Raw genomic sequence first — 25,230 nt, forward strand, 5'->3', positions numbered from 1 at the left:
GGTTCCGTATGGGTGAAGTTTTCCTTTAAAATGTTATACATTTTCTTACAAATAGACAATGAAAAATACAATTCAAACGAAAGACATTTTAAGATCGTTTGACGATTGAAGAAGAAACTCTTGTTTGGACGACACAAAAAAGTGTAAAAAAAATATTTAGGCTACTAGTTTATTCCAGTGCGACGTAGTGGTTCATTTTTTACAATTTAAATTTTTCATGTATTATTTTTTTTCCAGGGGTCGGTCTCGGTCTCGGTCTCGGTCTCTCTCTCGGTCTCTCTCTCTCTCTCGGTCTCGGTCTCGGTCTCGGTCTCGGTCTCGGTCTCGGTCTCTCTCTCTCTCTCGGTCTCTCTCGGTCTCTCTCGGTCTCTCTCTCTCTCTCTCTCTCTCTCTCTCTCTCTCTCTCTCTCTCTCTCTCTCTCTCTCTCTCTCTCTCTCTCTCTCTCTCTCTCTCTCTCTCTCTCTCTCTCCTTGTTAATATTTTGTGGCCCCTTTTTAGCATAAAATAAAAGGAGGATTTTTTTTCACGTAATCCTTAAATTCATCAGACTCTTTAAGGATATTTATATCATTCACTGTGTTTCTCCCTTTCTATCCGTCAGAGAGAAAAACGAATAGCAAAGTTGGACTGTTCCTCGTAGCCACTGTAAATAGACCTAAGCATCTTTAAGCTATTCTGTGTCTGTGTAAAAATACTGTTCTCATATTCGTCTAACACAAATGATCTTAAACCATTTATCAACGATCTTTACACAGTTTTTACAGGGCTCCCAGTGCGACATAGTGGTAGCCTACTTTTATTTTTTTATTCTATTTTTTTATGTGAAAAACAAATAGTAAAGTGGTGAAAAAAAGGAGGAATTTTCCACTTATTTTATGTAAATTATTTTATGTTTATTTTATTAATGCTCTTTCTCCTTCTTTTATGTTTACACTTTGAATATGTGATTGATTCATATGTAACGTAGGCCTACACAAAAAAAATTGTCAATAAACAAACATACTTAATGTTTTTTCTCTTTGCTTTCTTTCTATCCGTCAGAGAGAAAAACGAATAGAAAAGTTGGACTGGGCAGAAAGAGAGAGAGGAAACGTCTCCGGCTCCTACGAAACCAAAACAACAACAACAACAGCAACAGCGCTGGCAACGTAACCAACGGCACAACGGACCCCTAACGACCATCGCCACGACGCCAGACACATGTTGGAACATCAAGTCAGCTGACATCATCAAAGGGCTTCGTTTGGAATCAGACACTAAAAAACCCTTTGTTTATGATTTCGTTTTTTTTCCAATCGACCTTGAACACAACCTTTTAAAATCTTATTGATAAAGGCCACTAGACAGAAAGCTTGTTTACTGGAAGAATCTAAACTGTGTGTGTGTGTGTGTGTGTGTGTGTGTGTGTGTGTGTGTGTGTGTGTGTGTGTGTGTGTGTGTGTGTGTGTGTGTGTGTGTGAGGGGGGCGGGGTCGTGTGTGTGTGTGTGTGTGTGTGTGTGTGTGTGTGTGTGTGTGTGTGTGTGTGTGTGTGCGTGCATGCGTGCATCTCCATCTGTCTGTCTGTGTCTCTGTGAACAATTTAGTTAAAGGTTATGAATAGGAACAAAAAGTATGTATATTTTGAACGAGGAGTCACATTTTTCCACCCAAACAAACTGTCATGTTTCAACAGGCAACCTTAAAACCTAATCGAAGACCCACTCAACATTTTATTTTGTTTATGGGAAAAATCAAAATGAACAATCTAGTTAAATGGTATGACTTGGAAAAAGAAAAAATAATTCTTTGTGATCCGTTTGACATATGAGTCAAATGTCTCCTTCCAAGAAGATATGTCATAGTAAATCAAAATCTTCCGTTCTGTGGATAAATCGAATGTTCACATGGAAAGAGAATTGTTTTATCTTGAGTGATAACTACGTCGAGCTGCTGAATATACCATCAAAATAACGATTCTGACATATGGTGAATGCATATTTCTCGTTAAATTTTCAAAAGACACAAGTAAAATTAAGCACTCACCTTAAAGACCTACTTCACCGGTGGGAATATGAAGGTGTATTGAATTTGGAGATCCTATTTAGTGTAAATGTGCAAAAAAAATTTAATCAGATCATCCTAGCCTGAGAAAAGGCAGAAAGAGTGTTTTATGGTCTCACTGTCTACCCTACATTTTCCTTACTGTGACATCACAGTAAGGGTTAGGATTAACAGGACAGCTGGGCCAAGGGAAGACTGAGGGAAGACAGAGGGAAGAAAAACCTCATTCATTATATTATAATAGTGATTTTATAATGATAGAACGCTGGTTCCGTATGGGTGAAGTATTCCTTTAATTGAGTGATCACTGTACGAATAAAGAGCAATTTAACACTTATATTAACATAAATAAATCGCTTACTTCACCTTTAAACAAAGATACATATGGAAAGAGAATGATCTGGTCTTGAGTGATAGCAATGTAGAGCTGAATAGCATCTAAAAATATCATAAAAATTACTGTTCCAACATTTAGTTTTTGCACATTTCTAGTAATTTACAAAAGAGTGAAATGTGTGCATTCTTCTTAACCTGGTAAATCCCATTGAGACCGAAGACTCTTTTTCAAGGGAGACCTGTTTTCCTTTCTCACGTTACCATTCACACACACATTCATACACCGCTAGCAGGCTAACTATCGACATTCACACGAGGCAAGGTGGGTGAAGCGTCTTGCCCAAGGACACAACAACCATGACACAGGTGGCAGGGTGGGGATCGAACCTCCAACCCTTTGATCATCGGCCGACCCGCTCTACCAACTGAGCCACAGTCGCCCGCATTAACCCTAACATTAATTTGATGATCACGGCTTACAGCTCATGTAATCAAAAATCCACTATCTCAAGATATTAGAATATTACATAAAACCAATCAGAAAAGAAAAAAATATTTATAATCAAGAAATAATAATAATAATAATAATAATAATAATAATAATAATAATAATAATAATAATAATAATAATAATAATAATAATAATAATAATAATAATAATAATAATACATTTAAATTAAACTTACTTTGATATTCAAATGTCTTTAGATGATTGTGGTACAAACAAATTCCCATCAAAAAATTGTCCCAGAAATTTCAGCAACTATGACATTTTCACTACCAAAGAGTTTTTAATAGGAAACACAGTTCAGTGTCGCTCAAAAATCCTCTCTGTGTGGGTCCCTAAGGTCTAAGAAATGTGTTTAAGCATTTCCCATAAAGCCTTTGCCAGTTTAAAACCTGCTATACATGCCTCCATGAAAGTCTCTTTGATGGGAAACAAACGGGCGCGAAGTCCTTAGTGAGAATTGTTCCGTTAATTGTTCAGCCAACATTTTACTACCGGCCACAAATCCACTCTCTTTAAAACCCTGGAACTTACACAGGCCGATATATATATATATATATGTTTTTATAGCCTTTATTTATACATGTACATCCCATTGAGACCGGAGACTCTTTTTCAAGGGCTATACACTCACCCAGGAACAACAGCTGGCGTAGAAAAAAACACTACCGCTTTATTTGTACAAAGATGGGCGCTAGAAATCACACATACTGAAAGTTCCTCAGAGCACCTTTAATAAAACAATGACGGCTATTGTGCCTTGCTCAAGGACACAATTGGATTATTGTCATCGGTGTATAAGTGTATGTGTGTGTGTGTGTGTGTGTGTGTGTGTGTGTGTGTGTGTGTGTGTGTGTGTGTGTGTGTGTGTGATAAGAAATGTAAAGCGCTTTGGGGCTGAGAAAAACGGCTAAAAAAGTGCTATATTAAGTAAGTTAAGTCCATTTACCATTTACCAATTGATAAACTCCTCAATAACTTGCCTTGTGTTTGTGCTTTAGTCAGTTGTAGGAGTCATGGACTATGTGGTGTCAGCTGCAGATAACTATTGGGTGGGCGAAGAAATGTGATTTACAGTATAAATATATATAAATAAATATAAATATATATGAACATTCAAAAGCATTAAATTAACAATAAGTTTCGTTTTCTTGGTTGAGTTGTGATGTGTTACCTGCTGCTTTTGTAAGAGGAATCTTTAAAAGGTGCTACGAGGAACTTTTAAATATTTCTGAAACAGTTTAATTTTTCCTCTGATGATCATAAATTACATGTAACAGCAAAACGAGACCATCAGTGCAAAGAATGCTATTTTTATCTAGTTTTTCTTAATGCCTTTGTCATGGGTACATGCTCACCCAGGAACAACAGCTGGCGTGGTAAAACACTACTGCTTTTGTCCAAAGGGGGGCGCTAGAATCAACACACACTAAAAGTTCCTCGGAGCACTTTTTAAGAAAATATAAAAATAATTCACGTGGATGTTATAAACTAAGTTACTCTTATTACAGAGAAGCTGCTCAATACAAGTTGTCAATATGTCTTATCTAAGAACCAGATTTCTATATTTTTAAAGACTCTGAATCATCTCAATATTAAAGTTATTAGAGTAACTGTCATATTTTATCCTGTTGCATTTGTTGATTATGTCAGAAAAAATAAGGAGTTTCAACGTTTAAAGGTGGAGTCATTCAGTGCGTTTCCATGGGACAACTGGATTGGATTATCACATATACCGAACTTGCCACTCGAACGGACCCCGTCACTTGTCTGAGTATACATGGCCTTTCAAATATTCGATAATGTGCCGATTTGTGTGCGAAGTAGATCGGATAAAGGTCCTGTTGAAGTCTTATTTGTTTATTTACCCGATTATGAGTCTGCATGTAAACGCACTGAGTGATTCTGGAGAACGCTTGTTGTCAAAATCAGTGTATATCTCCTCATGATCTGCTACCTGTCTTTACTGTGTTTGCGCTGAACAAATATTCTTGCATATATACACATCCTAGGCTCTGTGAACTGATATGTAAACAAAGGGAGACACCATAGCTTAAAAAACAGGCCCGTTTACAGAGCCTAGGCTGTGTTTAAACACTGGATGTTTTCAGTGTGGACACAGTACAGACAGGTAGAGGATTGTGAGGAGATATTAACCGACTTTGACAAAAAGTGATTTTGACAACAAGTGTTCTCCAGAATCACTGACTAGACCTTTAAATTAATAAAATCAGTATTAAGCGGACTTGTTTTTCAGTAGATATTCTGACTGCGTTCCAATCCCTATACTATTTGGGCGATTCTGGAAATCCAGACCCTGATTCCTTGAAGGATAGAGGGTCTGGCCACGATCAATAGACCTTCCCAACTCAAGGGGCGGCTCCTACTCGTGCACGTGAAGTGACGTCACATCGACGAAGCCTCCGCATGAAAACAAACGGGGATGCGACGGATATAAAAGCAAGAGGCAAGATCAAGGCGCAATGTTATGATTAAATAAATAAGTAAAAGTATGTCCCAGTTCTATGCCTACTGCATCTTAACTAGATTATGTTTATGGTCAGATGTAGTATGTAGAATAGAAAAAAGAAAGAGTATGAGATTTGGAATGCAGGGTCTGTGTACATTCAAGGGACCGCCGTAAAGATGTGAGAATTCCTTATTTTTTCCTTATTTTTTCTGTTTTCAAATGCCTGGATCCTGTCGACTGTATATTTATCGATATCTCAACGACTACATGGGATCCTATTCCACAGAATGAATGTATGTTTGGATCAATAAATGTATATTTTGCTGCAGCAGACGTGGTATGACGTTTCATTGATAAAAAATTGTTACTGTTTGCAAAGTAAAATAGTTTTCCTTTCCCTTTATGCAAGCCTGTAGATATAACCATATTAACCAGTGGCCTGTTGCATTACAATGTAATTCAGATATCCAGAAAGATTGAAAAAGCCAGCCTTGATAAAAAGTCTAGTCTGGGCACTTTGGATTAGTCAATTGCACAAATGTCAATCCAGGATGACAAGGGGACTGATTGCTCTCTCTTTATCAAGCTGCCAGGTGTAAGTTGTTCTGTTAAGTGCCAGCCCACAGCTCTCAGAAGCAGACCCAGAGATCGAACACAGATTCACTGATTTAGAAATGGGAAAGAAAAGATGGCCCATTTTCCCACAATGCATTCATATAATAAATACTTTCCCTGCATTCCCCATACAATCTACTAGCATATTTAGTGTGGTAGAAAAAAGATTTAGGATGTCCCAATTCTTGTGGCCAGATTTAGGATGGTTAGAAATACCTAGATGTCTAGTACATCCGGCCGAGATTTTTAGTGTTGAAAACAGCATGCTATTCTGTTCAGCAGTTGTGGTATAAAGTTTCATTGATAAAATTGGACTGTTTGCAAAGTAACCTAGTTCTGCTTTCTTACAAATCCTGAAATAACATACTTATTTTCTTCCATAATTTTATTCAAACAGGTGTAACTTTTACAGTATATATTCTATGTTTTATTCTTCATGACACAAAGTGAAACATGTAAAGCTGTGTTCACATCAAACGTGATGCTTGATCATATTTTGGTTCATCGCCTCAGTGGGAAGACAGTCGATAACAAATATTTTATTTATACAGTCTTTCATATAAACCTTTGGCCAATGCATTCCTATAACATTCATTATGGGAGAAACAAAAAACAAACAAAAAACACCCACCAGCGCACACACACACACACAGTCACACACACACAGTCACACACACACACAGTCACACACACACACACACACACACACACAGTCACACACACACACACACAGTCACACACACACACACACACACACACACACACACACACACACACACACACACACACACACAAGCAGCATGCTGAAAAATACCCAATGTCCTACTACATCCGGTGGTGATTTTTAGCGTTGAAACCAGCAGCTTTATGGAGGTTCTGACCCACAATCCACTGCAGCAGAAGTTATGAACTGAGCCTCCCAGTGAAAACAACCAGTGATGAGACGGATATATAAATTACATGGAAAACCACTTCAAGACCACAACGTAATAAGCAGCCCCATTAAAACACAGGCTTTACTTTGCTCACCTATTCAGTAACGTATACCCTATTTATAATAATAATAATTGTAAGAGCTAATTAAGCCTTATGCTTAAACATCGTGTTGAAAACAGCCAGCACTTTTACTCAGCAGCTCTTACTTTACTTGGTTGGTTTGGGCATTCTGTTTTTTTTTATTACAATAAAACAAAGACACATAAAGACAATACACTAACAAGAAAAAAAAACAAGGTTAAAAGATCTTGCAATATATAAAAATGTGTGGCAAATGCATTTGAAAGATCGTATATAAAAATATATTTATGAATATAAATGGTAAAACCCTCAACTATAACTGCCCTGTCCAATTTAAGAACAAGAGAGGAAATAAATGTACAGAATCTAGAAACCCACGGTTGAATTTGTCAGATGATAGATAACTACACAGCAGATAGGGTTATCACAAGCACAAGCTGCTGCTTCAAGCTCTAGATCATCAGGACACACACCTTGATGATCAGTCAGTCAGTCACTCACTGAGACCTCCATCTGTTGAGAGAAGACAGACAACAGAAGTCACAAATCACATGAGCACATCCAGTATAAAGAGCAGCTTTCTGACCAACCCTCCACTGACCTCAGAGTCTCCAGTCTATAGTGTGGACTCTTCTTAAGATCAGACAGAGGATTCACTGCTGAATCATGCAGGTTGTTTCCATACAGCTCCAGCTCTCTGAGATGGGAGGGGTTGGACTTCAGAGATGAGGCCAGAGAAGCACAGCTGATCTCTGACAACCTGCAGGAACTCAATCTGAATAAAGAATAAATGATGTACGTTTAGAGACTGTGTGTGTGTGTGTGTGTGTGTGTGTGTGTGCGTGCGTGCGTGCGTGCGTGCGTGTGTGTGTGTGTTCTGAAGGAACAGACGATGATCAGATAGTATTTGCTAACAAACAAACTAAAATGGAAAAAAATAAATATTTCCTCTTAAAAATTTTGACAATTTACCAAAAATTATGAACATACATTTACTTTCTTTGTAACTGCAGACTATACTTTATACAAGAGAAATGAAAATATGAACTAGGAAATGTACGACTTTATGACAACCTGGAAATTGTGAATGTTTTTAGTTAATAATCTTATTTTTTTATGTTTTACAACTGCTCTTAATATCGAACTTGTATTTTGTATTGTGTTTTATGTGTAACTGTGTTCTGCTGTACAGCTTGGCCAGGTCTCTCTTGTAAAAGAGATTTTAATCTCAATGAGACTAACCTGGTTAAATAAAGGATAAATAAAAATAAAAAATATGGATGTTAGTCAACTGACCCCAGAGTCTCCAGTCTACAGTGTGGACTCTCCAGAAAACCACACAACAGCTTCACTCCTGAATCCTGCAGCTTGTTGTGGCTCAGATTCAGCTCTCCAAGATGGGAGGGGTTGGACTTCAGTGCAGAGGCAAGAGAATCACAGCTGATCTCTGACAAACTGCACCGCCACAATCTGAATAAAGAATTTAAGAAGTTATTTTGAGTTTAAATACAGTGTGTGTGTGTGTGTGTGTGTCTGTGTGTGTGTGTGTGTGCGTGCGTGCATAGATATGTGTGCATGCGTGCGTGGGTGGGTGGGTGTGGGTTCTGAAGGATCAAAATCAATGATCAGATATTATTTGTTAAAACAAACTGAAATTAAGGAGAACTTTAAAAAAAAATCTCCTTGAACTAGTAAACGTTTTCAATGTAAACAAAAATATTAGTTGGGGGATTCTTCGCTATTAATATGTGACAGTTTACCCAAAATGATATACATACATCTACTTTATTTTGTGACTGCACAAGAGAAATGAAAATATGAACAAAGAAAATGTATAACTTTATGGATGTTAATTAAGTTTTTACATAATTAGGTTAAATTGTTCATTTATATACGATCTACAATAGTTACAGTCAGTGACCTGACCTCAGAGTCTCCAGTCTACAGAGTGGACTCTCCAGAAAACCACACAGCAGCTTCAATCCTGAATCCTGCAGCTTGTTCTCACCCAGAACCAACTTTCTGAGATGGGAGGGGTTGGACTTCAGAGCTGAGGCCAGAGAAGCACAGCTGATCTCTGACAAACTGCAGTCCCACAATCTGAATAAAGAATAAATAATGTAAGTTTTGAAACAATGTTTGTATGTGTGTGTGTGTGTGTGTGTGTGTGTGTGTGTGTGTGTGTGTGTGTGTGTGTGTGTGTTTTAAAATGAATTAAATTAATTTTAACCAAAAAAAAATTGTTACTTCAACTAGTAAACGTTTTCATTCATTAATTTCAAAAGTTTACATGAACATACAAGTTAAACGTTTTCAATGTAAAAAGAAATATTTGTTGGGAGGATCTTCAGTATAGAAATGTGACAATGCATCAGATGTGTTCAGGTTTTATTGTGTAACTCAACATGACTTTGTCCAAATCAATGAGCTTTTCTCTACAATGACCGGAGTGACTTTATAATTGTGTTGTTGTGGAACATGATGATATCTTATTGAGCTTCTGACAGTGTGTTCCAGTTGTACTAGGAACTCGGTACCTAGCAACGGTAACTTGCTAGAGCCTAACGTTTGGTTATTTGGATGAGAAAGGTTGTAGGCATCCATACTTTCCCGAGCAGATGCACTGGAACACAGACAGGTCGGAACTCGGAACTACCAAGTCGGAAATTTCCGAATTCCGAGTATAAAGGAACGCAGCATTCAACTGAAACTGGAGCACGACTTCCACATCATCGCTCTCAGCCACTCGCTCCGTTCGCTGATTGGACCGCACAAAAATCTGTTCGAGCAAAATCCCACTAATACGCCTCAGACCAAGACTGACTACTGAAGTAAAATGGAAATTGAGCGGAAGAAGGTAGGCGGGCGGAGCCAGGCTACTCTACAGCCTCACCAGTACTGACATCATCTCCAATGACTGATGGACCACAATGTGACAAAACTGTCCGTCAAACATTTCATGAACCAAAACTTTAAAACATCGATCAACTGAATAAACACAAAACACTATATAAGCTCCAGTCAGTGAACTGACCTCAGTGTCTCCAGTCGGCAGTTTGGACTCTCCAGTCCGGCACAGAGAAGTTTCACTCCTGAATCCTTCAGATCATTGTCACTCAGGTACAGCTCTATCAGATCAGAGGGGTTGGACTTCAGAGCCGAGGCCACAACTTCAAAGTGAGCTTCTGAGAGTTCACATTTAGAAAGTCTGTAATGACAATGACATCATGAAAGAAAGACAGATGACAGAACACTTTAACATTTCCTGATTCAGTTTATCCTATCTCAATGTTTGACCTGAAATAATAATTTTCCTCTGCAGCTATGTGATCTTTGTTTTAAATCTCATTAAGAGCTGTAAACACAATAGCCAAACGCCGGCATTTTCTGCACTCAGCATCTCAGAAAGCTCAAGACCATCTGTGACAAAATGCAACCAACAATTTCTTGAATTAACAAGTGGAACACTATTTCAAGAATAAGAAGAATAAAAGCTTTTATAATGTGTATATGTATAGAACTAATCTACACTGGTTAATACTATTATTCACATCTGGACTTACACAGCCTTTCTGCAGTTCCTAACAGCTGGAATCAGTCTAAGTCGTCCCTGGTCTGATGTGTTGTACGTCTTCAGGTCGAACTCATTGAGAACCTCCTCTGACATCTGCAGCATGTAGGCCAGAGCAGAGCAGTGGATCTCAGAGAGTTCCATCTTTGATCTGTTCGCTGACTTCAGGAACTTTTGGATCTCCTGATGAACTGAGAGGTCGTTCATCTCCGTCAGACAGTGGAAGATGTTGATGCTTCTGTCAGGAGAGATCTTAGAACTGGTCATCTCATTCAGGTTGTTGATGACTCTCTTGATGATTTCCTTGCCTTTCTTCTGCCTTTGTTCTTGACTGTTGTCCGTTAGACCCAGCAGGCCTCTTAAGCGATTTTGGATCGTTTCTGGCCTCTTTTCTGTTGGATCCAGCAGGCCTCCTAAGAGTCTCTGGTTGGACTCCAGAGAGAGGCCATGAAGGAAGCGGACAAACAGGTCCAGGTGGCCATTTTTACTTTTGAGAGATTTCTCCATGACTCTCCTCAGGAAGACATCCAGGGATTTATTATATGTGTCCCAGTTTTTTCCCAGGAAACCCTCCAGTACCTCTGTGTTGTTGTTGGTGAAACAGTGGTACATGTAGACTGCAGCCAGAAACTCCTGAATGCTCAGATGAACAAAGCAGAAGACTGCTTTCTCAAAAATCACACTCTTTTCTCTTTTAAGGATCTCGGTACAAACTCCTGAGTATACCGATGCCTCTGTGACATCCAGACCACACTGTTCCAGGTCTTCTTGGTAGAACATGACGTTTCCTTTTTGCAGTTGTTCAAACCCCAACCTCCCCAGCTTCAGAAGAACTTCCCTGTCAGCCTCCGTCAGCTCCTGTGGACTCGTCTTACGTCTCCCGTCATACTTCTGCTTCTTCCTCCTAGTCTGAACCAACATAAAGTGTAAGAACATATCAGTCAGGGTCTTGGGCAGCTCTCCACTCTGGTCTGTAGTCAACATGTGCTCCATAACTGTAGAAGTGATCCAGCAGAAGACTGGGATAAGACACATGATGTGGATGCTTCTGGATGTCTTGATGTGTGAGATGATTCTGCTGGACAGCTCTTCATCACTGTATCTCCTCTTGAAGTACTCCTCCTTCTGAGGGTCAGTGAAGCCTCGTACTTCTGTTAACCTGTCAACACAAGTAGGAGGGATCTGATTGGCTGCTGCAGGTCGGGAAGTTATCCAGATGAGAGCCGAGGGAAGCAGATTCCCCTGGATGAGGTTTTTCAGCAGCACATTGACTGAAGACTCCTGTGTGACATCAGACACAACCACATTGTTGTGGAAATCCAGTGAAAGCCTGCTTTCATCCAGACCGTCAAAGATGAACAAAACGTTACAGAGAGCAAGTTTCTCTGCTGTGACCTTCTGTAATGTAGGATGGAAATCATGGAGCAGCTTGAGAAGACTGTACTGCTTGTCTTTGATCAAGTTCAGCTCCCTGAATGATAGCGTAATCAGCAGACTGACATCTTGGTTTTCTAAGCCCTCAGCCCAGTCCAGAGTGAACTTTTGCACTGAGAAGGTTTTTCCAATTCCAGCGACGCCATTCGTCAGGACGACTCTGATGTGTTTGATAGGTCCCTGTTGGTCGGGTAAGGCTTTAAAGATGTTGTGGCACTTGATTGGAGTGTCATGGAGGTTCTTCTTCTTGGAAGCGGTCTCAAGCTGCCTGACCTCATGTTGGGTATTAACCTCTTCACTCTGTCCCTCTGTGATGTAGAGCTCAGTGTAGATCCTGTTGAGGAGAGTTCCACTTCCTGTTTGATCAGTTCCTTCAGTCACATGTTCACAGCTCCTCTTTAGACTGATCTTATGTTCATCTAAAACCTCCTGCAGATCAGCACTCACTAAAGAAGAGACAAAACAAAGAACAGGTGACAGTACAGTACAGTAATGGTTTTAAATTCAAACCATGAACATGTATGGTAAATTCTGACTATGGCCAAATCGTTGAGTCTACTACTGGAGGCAGACAAGCGACAGTGCTCTTGCCTCTCTGCATAAGGCCTAACATTGCAGTGTCATCCATGTTGGATTCAAACCATATTATTTCAGACATGATGACATCAAAAGATGACATGAAAGATCTTAAGTGTTACTTTGTATAGTGCTGGTCTGACTGTCTGTCCGCAGTCCAGGTCTGGTTGTGGATCTTTCTGCACACTCTGGAGTTATCTTCCTATGGAACATTTCTTTATTAATACATTATTTGTTGATGCTAAAACAAATATCCAGATTTGTCCACAGATAGTCACAGAGAACAGTAAAAGTGTTAATGCTTTTCTATTGGAATTTAACATTCAGTCTAATTGAAAATTACTACTCCATTTATATCCACTCTCCTAGAACAATCAGTTCACTTACTGTGTGTCTGAGGGTCCAGGTTCATTACTGAAGTTTAGAGGATAATCTTTGGACAGGTCACTCTTCATAGACAGACAGCTGGAGACTCCAGACTCTGATCTCTGTCCCTGGTACTGAACCCTGCAAACACAAACATGTTTTTATTAAGTCACATGAATCCTTGATCAATACTCAAGAGGAAAAGGCAGTTCAGGAAGCTGTTATTACACAAACTGCTGGTTTCTTATGCCAAAGTATGGCCACTCCCCCAGGATGTCTTCCCTGCAGCATTCCAGTGCTTAGATCTGTTGTAGACTCCCCTGCCCCATGTAAGTCATTATTGACAGAGTTCAGTTGATCTAGGTCTTGTTTCGCTAAAAAAATGTCTTGTATGCACAAGATGTCTGTGTTCTCCAAGAGCTTGTCAATTACAATTTGCTGCGCTTTGTCCCCTGCCCCATGTCCGAGGCGCAGGCCACGCGGGTTGTATGACACAACTCTAAAACCGGTCATAAGAGACACAGACATACCTACATTACAGTCTCGTTCACAGACACCACGTTCCGTGCATGATCACCCACTGGACCTGCGGCAACCCTGGGTTTGCGCACCTCAAAGAAGCGCCTCACAAAAGTCCCTTCAGGCCACAGCTGCGGCTCATACATTTCAGCCACCTCTCTGCATACGGCGGTTATTTTGAATGAACTGAACCGGGTCTGTACAGAGTCTATCTTTTCACAAGTGACGTCACGGCCTTGTTTCTCTTTCAAGTAACTAGCCAGTGAGTCCGGCTCCAAGTCAGGCGAGAAGTGTGTAACAAAAACACTCAGACTTTGTTGTTATGGCTTGTATGCTTCCCCAGCACCCGATCCAACAATCCCGCTGGTCTTCTTCTCTCTAGAGGGGTTCAGGCGGGGTTTGGATGGCATAGGAGACTTCCCAGTGGCATGTTTTAACCGGAAACCCTCCTTCACCACACGGGTCCACTTGGATGACACAGCCGCTCCATTCTCATTCGTGGCTCCCATTGCGCGTTGGTAGTCCTGTCAGGGGCCGGGGGTCTCCCCGCTGCAGCAGGCCTGGTTTACCTCACAAGCCCGGGGAGTAGGTGCAGTCACTCCGCTTGTACCAGGCTTCTCGATTCATACTTTTTGTCTGCCTTTATTTCACATATAACCCCATTATTTAAAAAAAAAAAAAACGCTACGAGCTGAATGAGTTAGTATCAGTTCACTTACTGTGTGTCTGAGGGTCCAGGTTCATTACTGAAGTTTAGAGGATAATCTTTGGACAGGTCACTCTTCATAGACAGACAGCTGGAGACTCCAGACTCTGATCTCTGTCCCTGGTACTGAACCCTGCAAACACAAACATGTTTTTATTAAGTCACATGAATCCTTGATCAATACTCAAGAGGAAAAGGCAGTTCAGGAAGCTCTTATTACACAAACTGCGTATCACTGAGTGATATTATTTTGATTATTGTATTGGCCTGAAGTCTTTAGGTTTGTTATTTCATGTTGTTATAAATATATTCTACATTATTTGGAAAACTGCTTCTGCGATTTTGTTTGGGGATCGGGAAGAGACAAATTTCAACTTTTTGTCTGCCTTTATTTCCCATAGACAGGGCAATAACACAACCCCACATTTCCTTTTTTCACATGCTCATCAAAACTTTCACTCTGTGCTCCATATATGTAGACATAATGATTTGAATTGTGATATTAAATATAGCATATAATTTTAAAAGTGTTGTTGATGAAAAAGACAATCTGTCTCAACTTCAGCCAGGCTTTAGTTTTTGCATTTGTCTGTTGCCTGTTTTGCCACACTAAGGCTGTGTTGTAAAAGCCCTACTAACGTCCTCCCTCCTACATACTCAACATGTGTATACTACATACTGTCTACTTAACCCATTGATGACGGCTGCTGCGCGATGCCACATTGTATCTCCTGCCTGATGCTGCGTCACGCAGCATTGTTACTTTATCTAATTTTCATGGCATACGCAGCATAGAATACACTGTCATTGGTTCAAATACACATGAGGTGGGTTTTGTTGATTTTTTAAGACCACGTGACCATCCAAGAGTGGTGTGGTTTGCCGAAAATCACGTCAATCAAAAAATAAAAAAATAAAACAAAATAATAAAAAAAATACGCCGGCTGTGTCGGCGATAGTGTATTACAGAACAGTTGGTGCGCAGAATCAAGGTCTACTATAGACTACTGACGAAAATCAGACAACACATTGCATCTATTTATTAACAATATTTATGAATTTAGGCTATATTTTGCTGCTCCAACTCAAATTCAGCCCAGCCAGGCGATAGTTAAGTTTCAGTTTTGTTTTCATCTCCGTGGTACACAGCCGTTTGGACCAGCTGATCGGCTCCCAACAGCGAGAGTCAGTTTGCGTTCCAGTTGTACTGGGAAGTCGGATTCATGGTGCCAATGATAACTTATCTCAATTATAAAATAAAGCTATCTCCTCCTTCCTATATCTGTCTGTCTTTATCCCTCCACTGCACACTCAGTCACTAATATCCATGCTAAAAGGAAGCAGGATTATAACCTCATTTAGCACATCGTTTTTGGTAACACTTTATAATAACTATCCGTTGTAACTCGTTAATAGATCATTAGTAAACTCTTAATTAATGATTATTAATGATTTTTTAAGTGTTTGTTAGCAGTTTGTTAAGGATTTATAACAATGGTAGATAGTTAATAGCTTAATAATTGAATCAGTTCATCTGGGAGGTAATCCGAGATTAACTGATCACGTCACGTTCAAGTCCATGGCATGCACAGTGTGTATTGAGTTTATTTAAAAATATTTGAAAATGGGGCTGCCCTCAGTTGCCCATGCACTGTGTATAGTCTATAGCCTATTTCAGCCTCGTCGGTATCTCGGATTACCTCCCAGATGAACTGATTCAATTATTAAGCTATTAACTATCTACCATTGTTATAAATCCTTAACAAACTGCTAACAGACACTTAACAAATCATTAATAATCATTAATTAAGAGTTTACTAATGATCTATTAACGAGTTACAACGGATAGTTATTATAAAGTGTTACCTAGTTTTGAAATATTTTATATTATTTTTTATTTTTTTTTCTCCCCCATCTAATTTTAGAAAAATGTGTTGGTTGGTAAGCGCTCAGGGAGCACGTTTAAATAAAACCTGTGAACCTTAACTTTTAAATGTATTTTATTTCATGTTTCTATGTGCTACACAGGCTTAGATATTTTTTAGATGGTTTTGGTAGACTTGACAATTCGTACAATTTTTTCAGAAAACCCTCAGGCATTAAGGACATGCATCCTAGATTGCCATAGTCATCAATGGGTTAACCACCCATTGTGTATGCGAAGTTCGTTGGGGCCGTTACACTGAAGTATACAGAAGTAGAAGCAATAAAGAAAATGTGTTGTTTGAAAAGACGCAATGCATTGTGGGGCAGTGGAAAAGCATCCTATCGATTCATACACAAAATCTTCCCGGAAGAAAATACTCATCCGGGCATTTCTCGCCTAAGCAAACTTGCATACACAACCACAACATATTCAAATTAGTATGAGTAGGGTGTTAGTAGGGCTTTTAGTATGAGTAGGGTGTTAGTAGGGCTTTTAGTATGAGTAGGACGTTAGTAGGGCTTTTAGTATGAGTAGGACGTTAGTAGGGCTTTTAGTATGAGTAGGATGTTAGTAGGGCTTTTAGTATGAGTAGGGTGTTAGTAAGGCTTTTAGTATGAGTAGGGTGTTAGAAGGGCTATTAGTATGAGTAGGGTGTTAGTAGGGCTTTTAGTATGAGTAGGGTGTTAGTAGGGCTTTTAGTATGAGTAGGGTGTTAGTAGGGCTTTTCAAACACAGCCTGACGGCCTCTGCACACATCCTGCGTCTACCTCTGGAGCGCGTCGCCTTAAGGCCCGGACACACCGGCCCGATAATCGCCGTCGTAGAGTCGGTAGGGGGTCGGGACACGAATCTGTTTGGTGTGTGCCGTGACGTCGGTCGTCGTAGATGTCGTTGGGCTTCTTTTGAGCCTGTCGGCCGCCGATTGTTCAATCGGCGGCCGACAGTCTTTCCGTTGGAGCAATTTGATTGGTGGAGGGCTAGCGAATCAGTGAAGCCCGGAAGTGAGGCGGGTAGCACAAACAGCTAACAACAGCTAGCCATCGTTTTAATGTGTCTGTTCGTTTCGTTTTGAGAGTACTCACATGCATCAACCCTTGTTGACTGCTCGACACCATGCTCAACACTCTCTGCTAAAAATTGTGCTCTTATGGTCCATAAATATAAATACGTATTTTGTATCTATGTTTATGGTCTAGAGAGCTGTCCCATCATTTCCGGCTTTCGTATTTTTTTGGGCCACAATACAGATTAGCGCCTCCTGCTGTTGTAGAGACATTACGTCCCGCGCAAGCGCAGAGCGTAAGGAAATTCAGCAGACGGCATGGTGTGTTCTTTGCACTTTTTCGGTCGCAACGGGAAGACTGGAGGTGTCTGAATCGGCCGCCTCCATTTTCGGGTAGTCGGACTGGTGTGTCCTGGCCTTTACCTTACTGCTGCGTCTCTCGGACTTTTCTCGGACACACATGGAACGTCTCAGCAGCTGCTGCTGCTGCAGCGCTGCTTCTAAAAGCCCTATCTTTCTACATAGAGTTTTCATAGATAATTCCCATTAAAAATTAATTTATTAATTTATTTTGTGTCATTTATGATGCATATGATTTATATTGAGTCTAATATTGAGTCTGGACAGTAATCCGTGCGCCCCATTGCCTTTTTCTTTTTTCTTTTTTTGCCACATTTTCGCTTGTTGGAAGTTTTATTTTGAAAGGGACACACCAGGAAATGGTGAAACTACAGCGAAAGTTGCCGGTATGAAGTCAATATGACTCTCAGCAGAGTATTTTTCTATCAGTTAAAGCAGAGAGACGCGCGGCTCTCAGAAAAAAATAGGCTCCTCCTCCTGAGGTAAAGGGGAGCGTCGCTGCAGACGTGCCTCCGACGCGCCTCAGCAGTGCGTCTGAGGTTGGATGTGTGCTCGCTCTAGGTTGATTACGCTGTCAGTGACAAAAAGTCAGACGCAGACGCGAGGTAGACGCGCAGTAGAGGTAGGATGTGTGTGGGGGCCGTAACTTATGTCATTCCAGACTCTGCCACTCCCTCCTGCTCTGTACTACCTGCTGATTTCATTCACCTGGCCTGCCCCTCGCCCATACTCACCTGCTCTTTATCAGCAAACCAGCCCCTCAGTATACAGGTGAAACTCGAAAAATTAGAATATCGTGCAAAAGTTAATTTATTTAATTCATTCTACTTAAAAGGTGAAAATAATACATCATATAGACTCATTACATGCAAAGTAAGATATTTCAAGCCTTTATTTGTTATAATTTTGATTATCATGGCTTACAGTTTATGAAGACAAGACTGGACACCTGCCCACAGTACCAGAAACCACTAGTAACTGGTTGACTGACCATGGTATTACTGGGCTGGATTGGCCAGACACCTCTCTTGACCTGAACTCCATAGAAAATCTATGGAGTATTGTCAGGAGGAAGATGATACACACCGGACCCAACACTACAGATGAGCTGAAGGCCTCTATCAAAGCAACCTGGGCTTCCATAACACCTCAGCAGTGCCACAGGCTGATAGCATCCATGCCACGCCGCTTTGAGGCAGGAATTCATGCAAAAGGGGCCCAAACCAAGTACTGAGTACATATGCATGATTATACTTTCTAGAGGGCCGACATTTTTGATTTTAAAATCAATTTTTTATTGATTTCATGTGATATTCAAATTTTCTGAGATTTTGAATTTGGGGTTTTCATAAGCTGTAAGCCATGATAATCAAAATAATAACAAATAAAGGCTTGAGATATCTCACTTTGCATGTAATGAGTCTATATAATATATTATTTTCACCTTTTAAGTTGAATTACGGAAATAAATTAACTTTTGCACGATATTCTAATTTTTCGAGTTTCACCTGTAGTACCGGGCCATTTCCCTCAGTTCTTTGCCAGATTGTCTAGTGCAGTGGTTTTCAAACTGTGGGGGCGCGGATGAATATGTGAAAAAAAAAAAAATCTAAAAAAAAAAATTTTTTTTTTTTTTTTAGTTTGTGTTTTTATATTAAGATCACGGCATAGCTGGACAAGAGTTCTTCTGCTTCGTTCCTCTTACAGCATTTAAATGCATTCAGTATATTACAGAGAAATAGGTCTTGTTAAAGAAAAAGACCGCCAAGCCCAACCCAGAGGACCCTGCACAATTGTTTTAATTTTAAATTAATATTTTTATGGAAAATCCATGTGTGAATAACTTCAATAGCTTCTAATTCATCAGACCCAGTGTCTCCAAATTATTTGTTCACACAAAATTCCTCATATTTAGCCTCTTAATTTTCCTCTCAAAGTGCACCAGATTCATGCATTTCACTTTAAAAAGGTGAAAAAAAATCTCCCGGGGGGGCATACCCCCGGACCCCGCTAGGAGGGTCTGGTTCTCTGCTGGCTACTATTTTCCTCCAGCAGGACATTGGAGGCACTAGCGAAAAAACACTGGATGTGTGAATGACATTTAACTAGTCAATAATTTGGGCAAGTCTGTCTGCCTATCTTTCTCACTCCGCTGCACACTCAGTCAGTAGTATCCATGCTTAAAGGAAGCAGGATTAAAACACTGGATTTAGATGTTAAAATGTATTAAAAAAATTTGCTTAAAAATGCACAAAAATTTTTAGAATGTTTCAAAAATATGTTTACATTTGTAAAATAATTAAAAGATCTTTCAAAACACAGGGATTTAGAAAAAATGGGGGGGGGGGGCTTCCGCTGAAATTTGTTCTCTGAGGGGGGGCTCACTCTCTCACACTTTGAAAACCCCTGGTCTAGTGTGTTCACCTAGCTCTCCAGCAGTCCATAATTCTGATCCTGCCTGTACGTGTTTTGACCTGCCCTTTGGAATGTGGACCTCCCTTTTTGCCTGCTCCAGCCGGATTTGTTCGCTAACCTGATTGATCACTGCTGAACTTTTTTGTGTGTCATTAAAAACAGAAAAACATTCTCCAACCATAAAGCCCTATAGGTTACTCTACTATTCTCTTGTAAATCAGTTCAGTGTATGAACTACACTGCAGACTAGAGTCACAGTGACAAACAGAGTGAAGGGTCATTCATATTTAGGCTCAGTCTCACTTCCTCTGCCTCTCTGTTTAACTGGTAAACAACTGCCAGTAGTATGTAGTGAGGAATGAAATTGAAAGTTGAAAGCAGAATGTTTTCTCATCTTTGGGATTTTGACTTGGTGGCCGGACACAACAAAACGTTACGAACTGAATGAGTTTGTATCGGTTCACCCACTTTGTGTCTGAGGGTCCAGGTTCATTACTGAAGATTGGAAGACGCTCTTCGGACCGGTCACTCTTCATAGACAGAAAGCTGATGACTCCAGAATCTGCTCTGTCCTCCTCTTCCTCCATGTTAACACTCGTCTTCTGGACTTCAGTCAGTCTATACTTGCATTCATAAAAACACAAGCACAGGGATTGTGAAATCAGAATAGACAAGCAGGACTGAGAGAACAGGGAGTAACACAATCTCTCTCACACACACACACACACACAGTGTCCACAAGTTACTCAAATTGTTGAGTTCAATTTATAATTTCTTGCACATACACTTTACAGGGAGAAAGAGATTATGACAGTAAAATAATAAAAATGTTGTATTAACACTCACCCTGCCTCAGCCTCAAGTTTCCCTCCGTCTGCTCTGCCCTGCCGACTCAAAATGGAGTCTGAACAGACTCAGAATACTTTCATTTTCAGAATTCCCGCCCCCGTCCTTTAGTTATTAGAAATCATGTGTGCATGTGTATCTGTGTGTGTCTCTCTCTGTGTGCATGTGTATCCATGTGGGTGTGTCTCTCTCTCTCTGTGTGCTTATCTGTGCATGTATATCCATGTGGGTCTCTCTCTCTCTCTCTCTGTGCTTATCCGTGTGCATGTAGACATGAGTAAAAAAATCCACCATCATTAAAAACATTAATTAAAATGATAATATGATGGGGGCCCAGCCCCGTAAGAGTAGCTAGTAGTTATAGCCATAAGAGTAGTTATCTGAAAGCTTACATAGCTTCAGCATGGGAACACTGAGACTCGATCAATCGATCCAGCAGAACAATTCAGACAAAGTGCAGACAAGCACCTCACAATAAAGGCTAATATAGACTATTATTCAGTCACCAAAGCTGAAAACTCACTTCAAAAGAAAGGCAGCACGGCGGTCCTTCCTCCGGAAAAACCTTTCAATGGCTTTGGTAAATCCCTACCGCTTGGACCACAAATAGTCCATGAAGAACTACATGTAGAGTTAATTTTTTGTGTATTACAGTTTTTTTCGATTGCTAACCCACAGTGGGCACAACTGTAGCTCAATGTGCAAAACTCTAACTACAGTGCACTACCAACATTCACTGGAGCTGAACAGTTCACTTCACCTGCAAAACAGGTTCAGTGCAGCAAACACTATGAACCAGCCTCATTGAGATAACACACACTGTCACTCAGAATATGCTCAGAGTACAAACACTAGCATCAAACCCCAATACACAAATTACAAACTTTTAATCTTTACAGTTTGAATAATTTGAGTTACTTCACACAAATTACATAATATTTTCTTTGATGAAAGGGTGAAATTCTTTCACATGAAATTGTTTATTTTATAACATAGCTGTTATGTTTACGTATAAACAAAAATAAATGGAAATCAGAAGTTTGCTTCGATAGATACATAATTTATATATTTTAAAAAAAAAATCCAAATTTAATATTTATCCGTGTAAATACTCTATAATTGTAATACAGAAATCAATTCCTGTTGTTATTTACTATAAGGATGCAACTGTAAGCTGTTTGTTTGCTGGAAAATTCGTATTGCAGATGCAACGTTAGATCTTTGCAGATTGGGTTGCACTCTCAACCCTGTCTCTTTCAATGAGAGACCATGATTCACAACAGGGTCTATCAGTGTTGCCCTTACTGTATTTCATCAGACATTACAGCTCTATGTCTTCTAGGTCTTCCTCCACACATCCACACTCTCACTGCCACTCTTCTACCTCCAACAACCAACAACATTCATTGGTCCATTTAATTTATTTTTGAGCCTTCCCTATGCTGTATATACTGTATGTTCACTAAAAAGTCCAAAACAAGACACCTTCTTGGTGTTTCAGTTGAAATTGTAATCCGCAGTGTTTGAAATGCGCTAGTCTGAAATCCATTCTGTTTTGAATGTGTGGTTTACAGTTGTGCCACTAGTGTTTTAGCATTTGAACAAAGTGCTGGAAATCCACAGTGTTGTGCAGGATGTGGTTAAGCCATGAGATAAGTGTGTAGAGTTTCGAAAATTGTGTTTAAGCAATGAAAAACGAGCTACAGTTTGGTCCACATGAACCGCTGCTCTGCATACTGTTGTTAGAGTTTTGCACATGTCGCTCCAGTTGTGCCCACTGTGGTTTAGCAATCGAAAAAAACTGTAACTGCAGGCTCTGTAAATGTAAACATTTATTTAAAAACATGTTAAAGGTGCTACGAGGAACTTTTAAATATTTCTGAAACAGTCTCATTTTTCCTCTGATTATCATAAATTACATGTAACAGCAAACGAGACCATCCGTGCAAAGAATGCTATTTTTATATAGTTTTTCTTAATGCCTTTGTCATGGGCATACGCTCACCCAGGAACAACAGCTGGCGTAGTAAAAACACTACCGCTTTAGTCCAAAGGGGGCGCTAGAATTAACACAAACTAGAAAGTTCCTCGGAGCACCTTTAAAGAAGGACCACGGACAACAGAAAGTTGAAAGTCATCTTTTATTGCACAATAAAAGATCACACATCATCATCATCATACCATGTTGTGACTCACGTTGGTCCACATGGCGATACAGAGAGAGAGAGAGAGCTATAGTTACAAATAAGAAAAACAAAATAATAACAGAAAAAGATTTTAAAAAACCCCACCAGAGAACTTAGAATGACCAGGATTTATCTGACTACAGGAGAAGCCAGATATTGTATTTTTTTATTTATCTTTTCTCCACTTTGCTGCAGAAATTCTAGCAGAAATCTTGAATAGTGAAATATAAGTGAACTTGTCCGAGCTTTGTTATATTGAGTCGGGTTGGTTTCACAGAGATGAGTTAGGAGGATGCTGTTTTTGAGGTTTCTTTCAACAGTTTTAACTCATCATTTCTTTATTTAAATGTATTGTAATTCTTGCATTTTGAAGTTGCCTTAGTTGCTGTCAAAATGTCCTATCCTCTTCTAAATGCCTTAGCGTGAAACAAACAAGTACAATGAATGATCTACAAAGATAACTAAAGACAAATGTATGATGAAAACAAATGCCAAAATATTTTAGTTAAACGTTTTATAGGGTAATTCTTGATTGATTCATTCCGGTGGCAACTTTGTCGCGCTCTTAACTTTCTGTACTGTACCAGGGATTTAGCATTGAACATAAAAGCTACACGTAATATCAAAATAATACATATATGAGTGTCAGACCTATATATATATATATATGTTTAGGTATATATACAGTATAGCTAAAAGAAATATTCCAGTGTCTGTGAAACCAGCCAGTAATGAACTACTGTTGAATCATGTACTGACAGAAAAGGAATTGTATCACTTTTTTTTTGTAAAAACGTTTTTTTCACAAACAAAAATGTTTTTTTCAAGCATCTAAGTGACATATGTTTAGACCGAGTTGTTGTTTGTATGTTTTGTATGTTTAAAAACTAATAAAAATTTGATTAAAAAATAAATAAAAAATGTCACCGAGTTCAGAATCAGCAAAAAAAAACAAAACTTTGGAGTGTTTTTGATTTCGACACGGCTACATTCTACCTCTTAAAATTCTCCCTTTTATATTTTATGATTTTTTGATTTGTATTATTTATGATGGTTTTGTTTATATTGGGCCGACAACCACTGACAAGCTTGCTATACGCACTTCCCAGGCGTTATCATTTCAAAAACCAAACTTTTTTTGAATTTATGAAAAAGGAAAAAAATAAAAATATATAACAGGCCATGAAAGCTGAACTTAGATCTACTTCTGTGACTTTGAATCCGGTATTTCTGATTTGAAAATGAACAAATAAATCAAATGGAAAACAAGACCTTACCCTCATATAGTATTCACAGGCATTTACATTGTATCATTTTAATTTCGCTCCGGAAAAGGCAGATTTTCAGTGATAAAATGTCGGAAAAACACAGAGAAATGTACATTTTATGATTCGAATCAACTGGATAGAGGATAAAACAAGCTGTTTCAGTCAAATAATCCCATATAGTGTCCTCAGAATGGGGTTTTATTGTATGGCACATATAGCTTAGTTTCTCCTTATTCAGCTGCAAATATGACTGGCTGAAATATGTACTTAAAAACATACTTAAAGTTTACCAAAGTTTGATGCCAAGAAAGGCCCCATTTTTTTTAGGGTTAGGTGTTTTTTTTTCCCATATATGCAGCCGCCTATGTTATGTTGATGAAAAAAAACAGAGGTATCCAATAGACAATTGATCGTTTAATAACAATTTAAAATTAAAATTAGAAAAGCAGGTGTAGAGGGGTTGAGGGGGACAAAATTAAGCAGATTTTTTTTTTTAAACTTCCATGTGAACCAAAATGCGTTTTTGTTTTTCAGTAACAAAAGCAGCGATCAATTCAGTCAATTAGACAACGATGTAAAAAGACGAGAACTATACAATAAATACATTATTTTATGATGAAGATATAATAAACGTTTTACAACATGATGAGTGAGGTGAGACCGTTTTGCTCCGCAGAACTTTTTAAAAATCAAAATAAAATAGGACTTCAATGAAAACTGAAAAAAAGAATACACTGTTAAAGAAGGCATGGTTAGATTTCGAACAACAACAATGGCTGTGTTGTCAAAAACCCACACATTTTGTTTCAAGATTTTTTTTACATGTTTACAAAGCCAGTGAGAGGGGATGGTGTGTACAATATGGGGCTGTGGAATTTAAAAAAAAATTCTGATAATTTGTTGGTTGTTGTAGGTAATTGTCCTCCTGCATCCACACTATCCCTGCGTTCAAATACCCCATACTTCCCTACTATTTAGTATGCCAGAAAAAGATTTAGGATGTCCCAATACTTGCAGGTCAATTGTAGTATGCTGAAAATACATAAATGCCCCACTAACTCCAAT

The 25,230-nt window shown here is 39.2% G+C and overlaps 2 protein-coding genes across 2 annotated transcripts in view; one reads left to right on the forward strand and one right to left on the reverse strand.

The window, feature by feature from the left end:
- Nucleotides 1-1,176, forward strand: part of rspo4 (R-spondin 4) — a gene marked incomplete at both ends in the record, with an annotated part of 73,118 nt that extends 71,942 nt beyond the window's left edge. The window contains one exon of the mRNA XM_080025855.1: nucleotides 1,043-1,176. Within this exon, the coding sequence (XP_079881981.1) occupies nucleotides 1,043-1,176 (134 nt within the window). The remainder of the gene's footprint in view (nucleotides 1-1,042) is intronic.
- A 5,189-nt stretch (nucleotides 1,177-6,365) lies between these two features.
- On the reverse strand, nucleotides 6,366-20,727 carry LOC307249318 (protein NLRC3-like). Its single transcript, XM_080025979.1, has 11 exons — nucleotides 20,712-20,727; nucleotides 20,334-20,483; nucleotides 14,174-14,293; nucleotides 12,957-13,076; nucleotides 12,692-12,771; nucleotides 10,552-12,439; nucleotides 10,023-10,196; nucleotides 8,915-9,088; nucleotides 8,285-8,458; nucleotides 7,590-7,763; nucleotides 6,366-7,501 (listed from the first exon to the last, which is right to left on the reverse strand). Exons 2-11 carry the CDS (start codon nucleotides 20,450-20,452, stop codon nucleotides 7,486-7,488), a joined length of 3,039 nt encoding a protein of 1,012 aa, XP_079882105.1. The 5' UTR covers nucleotides 20,453-20,483; nucleotides 20,712-20,727; the 3' UTR covers nucleotides 6,366-7,485.
- Between the last annotated feature and the right edge of the window lie 4,503 nt (nucleotides 20,728-25,230).

This window comes from Ammodytes marinus (genome assembly GCF_949987685.1).
Source record: "Ammodytes marinus genome assembly, chromosome: 4".
NCBI lineage: Eukaryota > Metazoa > Chordata > Actinopteri > Uranoscopiformes > Ammodytidae > Ammodytes > Ammodytes marinus.

Bases quoted from the DNA above. Each gene is read 5' to 3' on its own strand.
- LOC307249318 (XM_080025979.1), bottom strand. From the start codon at position 20,452: ATGGAGGAAGAGGAGGACAGAGCAGATTCTGGAGTCATCAGCTTTCTG. The intron at 12,440-12,691 runs GTAACACTTAAG...TCTCTTCTTTAG, and splicing joins TCAGACCAGCACTATACAAA to TGAGTGCTGATCTGCAGGAG. The intron at 8,459-8,914 runs GTCAGGTCACTG...TTCTTTATTCAG, and splicing joins TGTAGACTGGAGACTCTGAG to ATTGTGGCGGTGCAGTTTGT.